This window comes from Berghia stephanieae, chromosome 14 (assembly GCF_034508935.2).
Source record: "Berghia stephanieae isolate SIO BIC M18660-M18661 chromosome 14, UCSD_Bste_1.3, whole genome shotgun sequence".
NCBI classification, from domain to species: domain Eukaryota; kingdom Metazoa; phylum Mollusca; class Gastropoda; order Nudibranchia; family Aeolidiidae; genus Berghia; species Berghia stephanieae.
The window spans coordinates 26,314,103-26,326,127 of NC_088373.1; the positions used below are offsets into that span (position 1 = coordinate 26,314,103).

General features: G+C 40.4%; 1 protein-coding gene across 1 annotated transcript in view; it reads right to left on the reverse strand.

Annotated features, from left to right (window-relative positions):
• Nucleotides 1–485: 485 nt before the first annotated feature.
• The window catches only part of LOC144959772 (NXPE family member 1-like), a 28,193-nt gene continuing 16,653 nt past the window's right edge, over nucleotides 486–12,025 (reverse strand). Inside the window, exons 4-6 of the mRNA XM_078892507.1 lie at nucleotides 7,475–7,573; nucleotides 3,981–4,039; nucleotides 486–1,548 (exon numbers count right to left, since the gene is read on the reverse strand). Coding sequence (XP_078748633.1) covers nucleotides 773–1,548; nucleotides 3,981–4,039; nucleotides 7,475–7,573 — 934 coding nt within the window. The 3' untranslated portion in view covers nucleotides 486–772. The remainder of the gene's footprint in view (nucleotides 1,549–3,980; nucleotides 4,040–7,474; nucleotides 7,574–12,025) is intronic.

A 12,025-nucleotide genomic window follows, 5' to 3' on the forward strand; every position in this document is an offset into this window, starting at 1 on the left:
ATAATCCTCTTCTACTCTTATATTTTTGGGTTGTCAATCATTGTCCATTCCTTTATTTTGAGGCGAAATGGTCTTGTGGTATGACACTCGCTTTCAGATCGGAAGGTCCTGGGTTCGAGCCTCGTTCGGTGCATAGTTAAGTTCTTGGAAAATGCTCTTGACTCACATTTTCTCACCGTACTGAAGTGTAAAATGAGTACCTGGCCGTTAACAGCGTTGTCTCTGTCCGAAAAAAGATTGCAATATCGCCGAACAGGCGTCATGTCTCGTCCTACATATTAAGTGTTGTTGTTGTTGGTCAGGGACCCCTTGTAAAGCACTTTGAGCATGTTTAGTGGATATTGTGCTATATAAAAAAGCTCAATTTAAGTTTAATTTTGTTCATTCAGCATTTTGTCGTCCTGTCCCTCTAAAGTCCATTTTGGATGATAGGTTTTGTCAACGTCTCATGATGGTTAGAAACAAGAGATAAGATAAGATAAGATAAAATATATTTTATTGATTGTGATAATGGAAATTATGATATTTCACACAAAAACCATCATCAATACATAAATGTAGTTGAATTTTACATTGTCACACAATTATAGGGATGATATATAATATTACATTTAAATGTATTAGCCGTTTTTGAATACATTGCAAAGATAAGAAAAGATGAAATATATTTTATTGATTCTGACAATGGAAATTATGATGTGATATTATGCATTCAATTTATTTGTCTCTACATTGACTGGCACTGTTTCATACACAATTTTTCAGATGGTTTTTAAGAACATTTAAAAGCTAACATAGTACGTAACATAGACGAGGGTACGCTATTTGGTGGATGGAATTCTCTATTTTTAATTCCTATGGACATATCCCAACCGTCCAAGAACACTACACGATTATTAAATTCCTTAAAAACTTCACGAATCATGCCAATCATAAAAGAGCCCAAAACATCGCCTGCAAACATATGATTGCTCACCCACTCTACTGTTGAAATGTGTGGGCCTCGAAATCCGACAAGTACCTCACCATTTCGTTTGAAAAGTTCACGGAGGCTTAATCTAAGGTTCTGCAGTTTGGAGTGTAAAACAACGAGATGGGACATTGAAGGGTGTAGGTAATAGTGGATGATAACGATGTGTTTTCCTGTTGACGGAATGGATTGGAGATATTTTCTTACACCACCGTTTAGATTAAGAGAGTTCCACCTTTGATGAAGAGTCAAAAAGTGTTCGTGGGGTCTGAAGTCAGCTGTGACATCGTTTGCCTCGTTTTCTTCCGTTGATGGATCTGGCCATGAGGTTTTATGTTTGTAGGTGCACGACAAGTGTCCGCATATGGCCCAGAAGATACGTACTCCGTTGGAGTCTCCAATTACCATAATTTTAGTTGATTTAAGACATTTTTTCACCCACTCTGACGTCATTACCGGTTCATTGCAGATTCTTGATGTCCACTGGGAACCTTTGGTCCAATAACCTCTGGGTGATTGTATTTCCCAAGTCCTTTGTGGATCTGTCTTGTAGCAAGGCGCTAACACTGTATCATTGACTGATTAAAGAGAGACGAGAAAACAAATATAAAACTAGAAATAAAGTGCACAGTGTTTTATCAATATTTAGTTGATCAAGTTTACCTAAAAGTATGTTATGTTGTTCATTTTAAGTTTAATATTATTGACGTGTTCATCCAAATTTGATTGTCCAACCTTGTGATATTCGGCTATTTGTAACAGTATACCAACCAAACTATTTTGTCTTCTTTCAATATCCTGTCGCGATCAGTAAGAGCAATGGCTTAAGACATAAAAGGGAAAGTCAGTTAAATCCCTACTGATGTAAAACAGCCTGGTGCTTCTTTCATCCTATTATAGATACAGGTTAAGATCTTGGCGACCCGACAGATCACTAATAAAGTTTTAAGTGAAAGAAGATATATATAAACGTGCTCTAGAATGGAACCCACAGGGCAAGAGGAAACGAGATCGTCCAAAACAGACTTGCAGGAGAAGCCTTCAACAAGGTTTGTGCGTCTCCAATCTTACCTGGAGTGAGGCAAAGGTCTGTGTCAAGGACAGAAGAAAATGAAAGAGTGCTGTCAAGGCATTATGCTCCGCCAGGGGCCAAGAGGCAGAATTCAAAGTAAGTCATGTGTAGATTAAGTAGAATAAGCGGCACGTTAGAAAGGAAAAGATCAAATTCATCATATAGTGAGGATGTTACGTACACTACTGCTCTTGATATCATTGTGGTATACGTTTCATATAATATATCATGTAAATTTTGTATATTTATCTGCAACGTGCATTGAGCATCACTCAGTGATGAAAATGCGCGATATAATATTATTATTATTACTATTATTATTATTATTATTATTATTATTATTATTATTATTATTATTATTATTATTATTATTATTATTATTATTATTATTATTATTATTATTACTATTATCATCATCATTATTATTATTATTACTATTATTATTTATTATTATTTATTATTATTATTATTATTATTATTATTATTATTATTATTATTATTAATATTAATATTATTATTATTATTATTATTATTATTATTATTATTATTATTATTATTATTATTATTATTATTATTATTATTATTATTATTACTATTATTATCATTATTATTATTATTATTATTATTATTATTATTATTATTATTATTATTATTATTACTATTATTATCATTATTATAAATAATCCCACCATGAAGAAAAATGCTTTAAAATAAATCAAATGGTGTAGCCCGACACAATAACACGTTAACTCAATGTAACTAACAAATATTGTCGATCTGATTGGTTCCTGTCCAAAACCAAAATTTCCCTTCTTTTTAGATAAAAAGAAAAACCCCAGCAATCTTCATTCTTTCTCTCTCAATTATGGCTCAAGACTGAGTCCAAGACTTCTCTGACTAGAAAGTATTGACATTATATTTAGCGGGGCGAAGTGGTCGAGTGGTTAAGGCATTGCACTGGGACTCGAAAAGTCCCGGGTTCGAGACCCACTTCAAGTACTTTCGTTTATTTCCTTGGGCAAGATTATTAACCCCTAATTGGACAACAAGGATGACTCCTGTTGACATCAGACATCTTATTTGATGCATTATCTATATTCCTTCGTTGAATGCCTAGGCGACGGGATCTATCTGATATACCATGGCGGAAGGGCGTACTTTAACCCTCTCCTTACCACCTACAGCAAAATCGTCACATTAGACAAGTAACAGCAAAGTGATTATGGATAATTTAAGTCCCGGGTCTCAATACTCTGCTCGCAGACCATCTAGTTGAACGGTGTGTTGTGACGAAGCTTCCGGGTGGGTTCGCCACGGTGCACGAGTGTGGTAAAGACTTTGCTGATTGAGGTCGATCGTCTTAACATAATTAGAAGCAGCTGCTGCTCTCTTGTTGATAAATCTTTATTCTCCATTGACAATAAAAAGATAAAGGGAAACCATTATCTGAAAAAAAACAAAGAATCAGCTTTGCTGTTAAGGGATTAAAACTCCAGCACGCCAAACATCCTCGACACTCCCATGTACTACGTAATCAAGCGACCCGTCCTTCTTTCGTCTTCCCCCATGGCCCCTCCCTACACCCCTTATTCCTCCACTCTACCAGTAAAACTGGATTTCCGGCTAGAATTCTGATTTTTTTCTCTCTCTCTCTCGTTCAAATAAAACCAAGACATCGGGCAGCTTGTTTACTATTGGATGTGAATTGGTTTGAAAGTCCCAGTTCCGATTCAGTGCTCAGTGTCCCGCTACAGCTCTAGTAGAGAGCCTTTTCCAAGAACTCAACAATGCCCCGCTTGGGACTCGAACCCAGGATAGCCTCAAAAATAGTGGTGATGGTGTGTTGAGAGTAAACAATCACTCTGTGATGCTAAGAATGAACGTGTGTTTACAATCATGACAAAAACTACACAAAGATCAAAGTATTAAAAATTTTACCTTTATTTTCTTTGACGTCAATTAGGATCTCATGCTTAAGGAGGGACTTCTCTGCCTGTCTGATAAAAAAATATGGAAATAGACACCCCAAGACATTTTATTAGACCTGAGATTTAATATATGACTCATTATTTCAAGCTGTTATTTTGTTATGGTAAGCCAGATGCCAAAAAAGGAATTTTATAGATATAATGACAATAAATTTAAAATTTCAATTTTTGACAGTAAAATAAAACATACCAGTACCCCCGACGTGTACATATTTGCAGTTCTGATAACCCAAGTTGTTGTAGGCTCATTAATGTAATGGATATACTACTCTCATACCAACGCAAAATATATGTCCATTATGTGGTTGGTGGTATGACATTCGCCTTTGGATCCCCCCTCGTCGATCTTTACCTTGCAGCTGGTGAGAGGGCTTGAGCCACACGGGAGAGCAAAGGTGTAAATTCCTGTTGACCGTCACGAGACCATCACGGGTATCGAGCCAACGAGCCACATGAGCTGCTCGCCCCGGTGTGTGACTAAATTTGGTCCAACCCGGTGCCCGAATAGCAGGCGCTATCCCGGGCGCCACACTACTATGTTCATGAAGGTTCCAAATCAGTTCATTCAATGGCGAAGCGGTCTGCGTTGTCGGGGATAGCGACCTGACGCACATATTGTTCCTGAATATCGAGAGCCAGAGTATGGCGAAAAATGAGCTTTGATCAAAGCTACTGGCCGCCCATAGGGTAGACATCCTCCTATTACAGGAGACCCACCTTTACTCAGGCGCGCAATCTTCCCGATTCCAGATCCCAAGCTATACGGTGGTCCAACTCGAGGACACTTCGAGGCTCAAAGGAGGGGTTAGCGTTTACGCTAAAGAGCCATCGAAGGTAAGGGTCATTGAGAGCGTCACGGACAGCAACGGGGTGAACCGAATTTCCGTGGAAGTAGGTGGACAGTGTTTGCATAATATCTACAAACCACCTAGAGCGACTTGGACTACACCACCAGTACCGGTGGTCAGCCATCCTTCCATCTGTCTGGGAGCCACCATAACGAATGGCAGGGGGAAGGAAGCAACGGTGGCAGGACGCCGTGGAAAGTCTCGACTTTACACACTCCAGCCGCCACGCTTAATAAAGAAATTGGACCCGGACCGGAAAAACGCGAAGGCTGCACCGGAGTGTGAGGCAGACACAATTGCCAAGAATATTAAGAATCGTAGCGAACGGGTCCCTAATCAGGCTTTTGAGCGCGGTGTCAGCAAGGCGTACCGTACGATTTTGTACTCGTTACCTGCGGAGGAGTCGGACTAGACGGCCCCGTTCAGTCCCCGAGAAGTGGGTGCAGCCATTAGCGATGTGAAAAACGGCAAAGCAGGGGGGATAGATGGTGTATATCCCGATATGGTGACGCATCTGGGTCCCAGGGCACGGGCCTGGCTGGCAGAGGCAATGTCCGACGTCCTTGCAAAAGGAAAGCTCCCACAAGTGTGGAAGCATGCGAAGATAGTTGCCATCCTGAAGCCAGGGAAACCGGCGAAGGAGGCCGACAGTTATAGACCCATATCTCTACTGAGCTGTCTTTACAAATTGTTGGAGCGAATTCTATTAAACCGATGGGGCCGGTCCTAGACGCTGCCCTCCCACCCGAGCAGGCGGGCTTCAGGGAAGGGAGGTGCACCACGGAACAGGTCATTGCCCTTACAGAGCATATGGAGCACGGGTTCGAGAGAAAACAACAAACAGGTCCTGTCTTTATAGACCTATCAGCGGCGTACGATACGGTCTGGTGCGATGGGTTGATGCTCAAACTAGCAAAAATCATAAGGTGCAAAAAGACCTTGAAGTTGTTCTCTTCGATCTTAGGGGAAAGGCAATTCCACGTCGCGCTGGGAGACGCCACGAGCAAAGTAAGGAAATTGAAGAATGGGGTCCCTCTGGGGTCGGTACTCGCGCCAATGTGGTTTAATGTTTACATTAGCGATATGCCGAACACTTCCTCCCTGAGGCTGGGATACGCGGACGACTGGGCACTCGTTACTCAGAGTAAAGTGTGGACCCGTCTCGAGAGCGTACTCAGCGAGGACGTCACCAGACTCAAATCCTACTTCGACAAGTGGTACCTGAAGATGAACACTTCAAAAACGGTGGCCACTGCATTTGACCTATGCAGTGCTTGGCACACCCGCAAACTGAATGTCCTAGTCGGGGACCAGCCACTCCCATATGAGCCGCATCAAAACATTTAGGGGTCGCAGCCTTACCTATCGGGTGCATCTCGAAGGGGTTGCCCGGAAGATAGAGAAGCGGTGCAGTCTTTTGAGGAAGCTGGCGGGATCGAATTAAGGCGCTAGCCAAGCGCTCCTGAGAACGTCCGCCCTGGCACTATGCTATTCCACCGCGGAGTATTGCGCTCCAGTGTGGGGTAGAAGCAGACACGTTGAGAAGGTGGATGTAAAACTTCGCAAGTCGATGCACATAGTGTCAGGAACGCTAGCAACAACTCCTAGAGAATGGGGCCCGATAATGGCAGCGATCCAGCTTCCCGATGTCCGGAGGGAGACGATTACGGGAAACTGGCTGAGTAAGATCAAAGAGAGAGGGAATGGGGATACCCCTCTGGTGCGCATAATGGACGGCGCCCCCGTTTCGAGCCAAAATAAGTCCCGGCAACCCTTGTACCCTTGTAGACTACGTCTAGAGCTGCACATACGAGATGGAAGTCGGTTTGGACGAATTCAATCCCTCGTGCGAGCGGGGACGTTACCTCCTCTAAGCTTGGTCAGAAGTTGCCAGGCTTTGATACCAGTAAGAGGAGACACCAGGTGACGGCGAATCGGCTTCGGTCGAGGAGCTGCCTCACGGCCAGTGCGCTTCATCGGTGGGGTCTTTCTGACTGTCCAACATGTGCCCACTGTGGGCAAGAACCTGAGACGGCAGAGCATCTAGTCGAACGGTGTGTTGTGACGATGCTACCGGGCGGGTTCGCGACGGTGCACGAGTGCGGACCGGACTTTGCTGATTGAGTCGATCGTCATAACATAGTAGTGTGAGAACCATAAGAGGCTGCTGCTGATTGGGTCGATTGTCATAACATAGTAGTGTGAGAACCATAAGAGGCTGCTGCTGATTGGGTCGATCGTCATAACATAGTAGTGTGAGAACCATAAGAGGCTGCTGCCTTTGGAACGAGAAATCATGAGTTCGAGTTCAGCTCTAAGCGGCGCATAGTTGAGTCGTTGGAAAAGGCTCTTTATTCGCATTCTCTCACCGCACTCAGGTGTAAAATGAGTACCTGACCATTAACTCTGTCGGGAAAAAAATGTAATATCACCTAACAGGCGTGATGTCTCGTTGTACATGTTACGTGTTGCTGTTGTCGGTTAGTCAGGGCATTTAGCACATCTAGCAGGTATTGCCCTTTATGAAAGCTCAAGTTTTTTGTTCTATTTTGCTTGTTTTTTTTGTTTGTTTTTTTATAAGCGAGTGCTTCCTTACCTAGACATAGTATCGGTCAAAGTCTTTTCAGCTTCCGTGACATCCTTATACTGTTTGGCTGCTGCAGGTCTCACCGATGTCCAGTCCTTGCATGAGAGTCTGTGGATGACACCGCTTGGTTTACTCGTAGGTTTTCGTCATGTAATGTTGCTGCTCGAAACTCGAAGAAATGAATAACAATGTAAAATGGAATGTAAGCTTCAATTTCATTACGAAAACAGATAGAGTTAGACGTTTTGGGTTTTCCCTTTATCAACAAACAGGATGAATGAAACACTGCAGATGAATTGGATGATGTGGTAGTGGAATTGTTAACTTGTCAACAACGCCACTACCACATCATTGAATTCATCTGCAGTGTTTCATTTATCCTGTTTGTTGATAAAGGGGTAACCCGAAACGTCCATTCTATCTGTTTTTGTAATTAAACTGAAGCTTACATTCAATTTCAGATTGATATTTATTTCTTAATTTTTAGTGATCCCATAGGCAGATGAATTATACGGGTGAAGAATTTAAATAATAATAATAATAACTGGGATGTTGGGAAGTATTGATGCTGTGGATTAGATAAAATACTGACAGCATCCGCCAGCCAGAGATGATATAACGTACCAAAACACAAAACTATGTCGTGTTTCCTAAATAACTTATAGTCTGGTTGATAGAATTTGGTGAGAACAACTCATAAAAACGGCTGGCTAAAAATAATGACAAAGAGCTGAGTGATGTCAAATTCGTTCTCTTTATAGTCGCTCCTTGAGGGACACAGAGAAGAATTTAAAAAGCTGACATACAGAGAAGTGATAAGTCTGTGGCCTATACCCTGACCCAGGGTGAAAAAGGCAATGATGATGATGTATTGTATTGATGATGATGATGATGATGATGATGATGATGATGATGATGATGATGATGATGATGATGATGATGATGATGAAAGTCGAATCGATATAATTTACTGAGAACTAGTTAAAATATGTCTTAAAAAAAGGAACGGAGTGTCTTCAATTTCGTTCCTTCTATACAACACCATGTATAAAACACTAGACGTGGTCGTTTAAGGTTTCCAATTCGTTAAAAACATGAAGAATGAAACAATTAATGTGGAGCTTTCGGTGTTTCATTAATATATTGAGCTTTTCTATAGCGCAATATCCACTAAACGTGCTAAAAGCGCTTTACAAGGGGTCCCTGGCCAACAACAACATTTAACAAATAGGACAAGACAACGCTTGTTAGACGATATCACATTCATTTTCGGAAAGATACAACACTGTTAACGGCCAGGTACTCATTTTACACCTGAGTACAGTGAGAGAATGTGAGTAAAGAGCCTTCTCCAAAACTCAACTATGCGCTGAGCGAGGCGCGAACCCAGGACCTTCCGAACCGAAAGCGAGTGCCATACCACTAGATCACATAGCCATTCATTCATCGTGTTTTGTTGACAAAAGGGAAACCCGAAACGTTCACAGTATTTGTCTTTGTGGATTGAATTGAAGGGTCCATTCCATTTAATGAATGTTATTTCCTCAGGGCAGGAGGCGTGATTATGTCCCCTTCTAATAGTGCTTGATGCCAAGTGAAAAGCGTTTTAATGTAAAATTACCATGTTATTAGAATGTACAGATAGAATAAAATTGACGTCAATCGGGTCTTTGTTATTGTTTGTTTTGTTTTTGTTGTTGTTGTTTTTTGTTTGTTTTTTGCCATCCATCCATGTTTATGAGTAATTCTCACTTAACCCCCACACCCACTCGTTATTCGTCAACTTGATAACCACTCCTGGGTGATGCATCACCCATACATTTTAAAGAGGGAAAAAAACTATGAACCACTCATGGGTGACATACCACCCATATTTGAGAAATAACGGTATTCACCGTGTCAAACTGGATAAGGTTGTCATTTACTACGGTCAATACAATAAAGGGTAGAAATATATTTTTTCTTACTGACTATATTTTAATCAACCATAAATTTGAAAAACAAATTCACTCAAAAAATTAAATCAAATAAAAATAAAAATTCGATTTTTCTGGCACAAAACAAAAAAAAACATTTCTTAAGATTTTTGAGCACAATATGTCACTTTGACATTAAGCAGTACAAATAAAGTCTCTGTTGTCGAAGCAAACAAGAGCATTGCATTCTGCACACACTGTTGACATTTTTGTCCTTCTTCCAGCTACATATTGAGCAACGTTGCTGTTGCTTGCGTGCAGACATTGTTGTTTACTTTGAAGTAGAATTGACAATGGAAACTTTTGTTGGCGATTTTTTTTGGCAGCAGGGGAATTGGTCTTTGAAGCTGAAGGTTTTTGCTTGCATGGGGCTCTGGTGGTAGTTTTGGGCAGTTTTGAATTGCATGAGCGGAAGGAGTGGTTGGAACATCGTGGAAACGTTCAATTGCAGTTTGTATTGTAATTTTTTGTGTCCTGGAGAGAGTACGAATTAGGCTGCGGCGCAACAGATAGGGAGTGCTGGAGGGTGCTTGCAACCTTTCTGATAAAATGTTGCCTGGCATTTTTGTGTGACAGTGGAAAATACTCCCGAAAGATCAGATGGGTAGCAAGACATGAAACATTCAAAATATTGACAAAGTACTCCATAGGCCATCTTCAACTTTTACGCTTGCATGAATATTCTTAGGCCATTTGGTCCATTTTGTCCACACCGCCTTTGGTGCGTTTGTAAAAACAAACCACTTCAGTTTTGTTCATCTCTGGCTTCTCAATGGTTGTTGTTGAATGCATTGAAATCAATACAGGTACACATTTGTTTTTTGTTTTTTTGTTAGATTTGTAGGTCACTAGCATTGCTTTATCTGTGGATGCAAACGCATTAGAGTGCAGTTCTTTCTTTTTCATGATGCCACGACGAAGTGGTTCCGGAATGAATTTTTGTATCTTTTTTTCACAGTGTCCACAACAGTAACATTGCTCTTTAGTAAAGACAGTGTCATGTCATGCGTTGTGAAAAAATTGTCACGCGTAATGTTACGTCCTGTTTTGAGATATGGTGCTGCCATTGCTGAAACAACATTTGCGCCATGATTTTTCTCTGGCAGTCTACCCACTTTTCCGAGGTATGGCAATGATTTCAGAGGGTAACTTGTTTCTTCGTCACAAAGCCAGTAGATTTTTAAACCATATTTGTCTGGTTTTCTTGGAATGTAAATACGAAACTTGCAGCGACCTCTGAAAGACGCCAACTTCTCGTCCACTGTGAGGTGTGGACAGGCGTGTAGTGACGACGTAGTTAGCTTCAAACAATTCCCTTAAATCCGGAATTGGAGCAAGTGGGTCCTTTTCTTTTCTGTTTGTATGAGTGTTCTTGTTGTCGAATCGTAAGTAGGACAACAAGTGAAGAAGGTGGTTATAACTGAATAAACTCCCTACAAAATTATTTCCCCAGACTTCATCCAACACTGTCTTCAACGAGACATATTGCTGATGCAACGCACCAAGTGCAAGAACCACACCTATTAGTGCTTTTATCTCATCGTCATCGGTATGAAGCCATTATTTTTCATCTTTATTAGCTTTGCATGCACGGATGCCTTCAACCTTTGTATTTTTCACGATGTTGGAAAAAATCCAAGGATGACGTAAATCAACATCGGGGCGCCTTGTTTTGAATGTTTACACAATAGGAATGAACGAATTTTTGTCGTCCATTTCAAAATTTTCCAATCTTTAAAAGCTTGTATCTCAATTAATACTGATCTCTCAAAATGGTTCTATAGCATGAATTACAGGATTTTTTATATTCTACAACATATGTAATCTTCATGCTTTCAACCCTAATTTGTGACCCTCCACCTCAAAACGGTATTAAGTCGGATTTTTCAATTTTGGGATTTTGGTTCCTAATCATAGCTTATTATATGCTTTAAATTTTGATACCAAATTGATAAAATTCTGATTATTCATTGCCGAGATATGATCGTTTGATGTAGGGAATGTGTAAAAAACAAGTTTTGAGAAAATTGACTTTGAAGTGAGGCACCGTTTTCATGCACAGTCAAATCAATGGGCAAAGATAACTCCTTAGATAAGGGCATTGAAAATTTGACGAAAATAGTAAAATCTGCAGAGATGCCAATTTTTAATTTGACTCAAAGGAATTTCAGACATCACTCGGAGGAATTAAAATGCCGAAAGAGGAATTTCCGCACAGAAAAAAGGGAATTGGGATGGTGTTTGGTATTCTGTTTAAATATTGTATGGATCTAAATAGATAACTGATTAGGACTATAATATTATGATATATAAACACATTGCCAAATATTACCCCAAAGTTTCCTTATTTCAAATGAAGTAAAGCTCCAAGTCCTAATGGTAGTGGTTGTAGTAATGGTGGTAGTGAGGATGATATTGTGTTGGTGGTTGTTGTTGTAATAGTAGTAATAGTAGTAGTAGTAGTATTAGTAGTAGTAGTAGTAGTAGTAGTAGTAGTAGTAGTAGTAGTAGTAGTAGTAGTAGTAGTAGTAGTAGTCGTAGAAGTAGTAGTAGTAGTAGTAGTAGTAGTAGTAGTAGTAGTAGT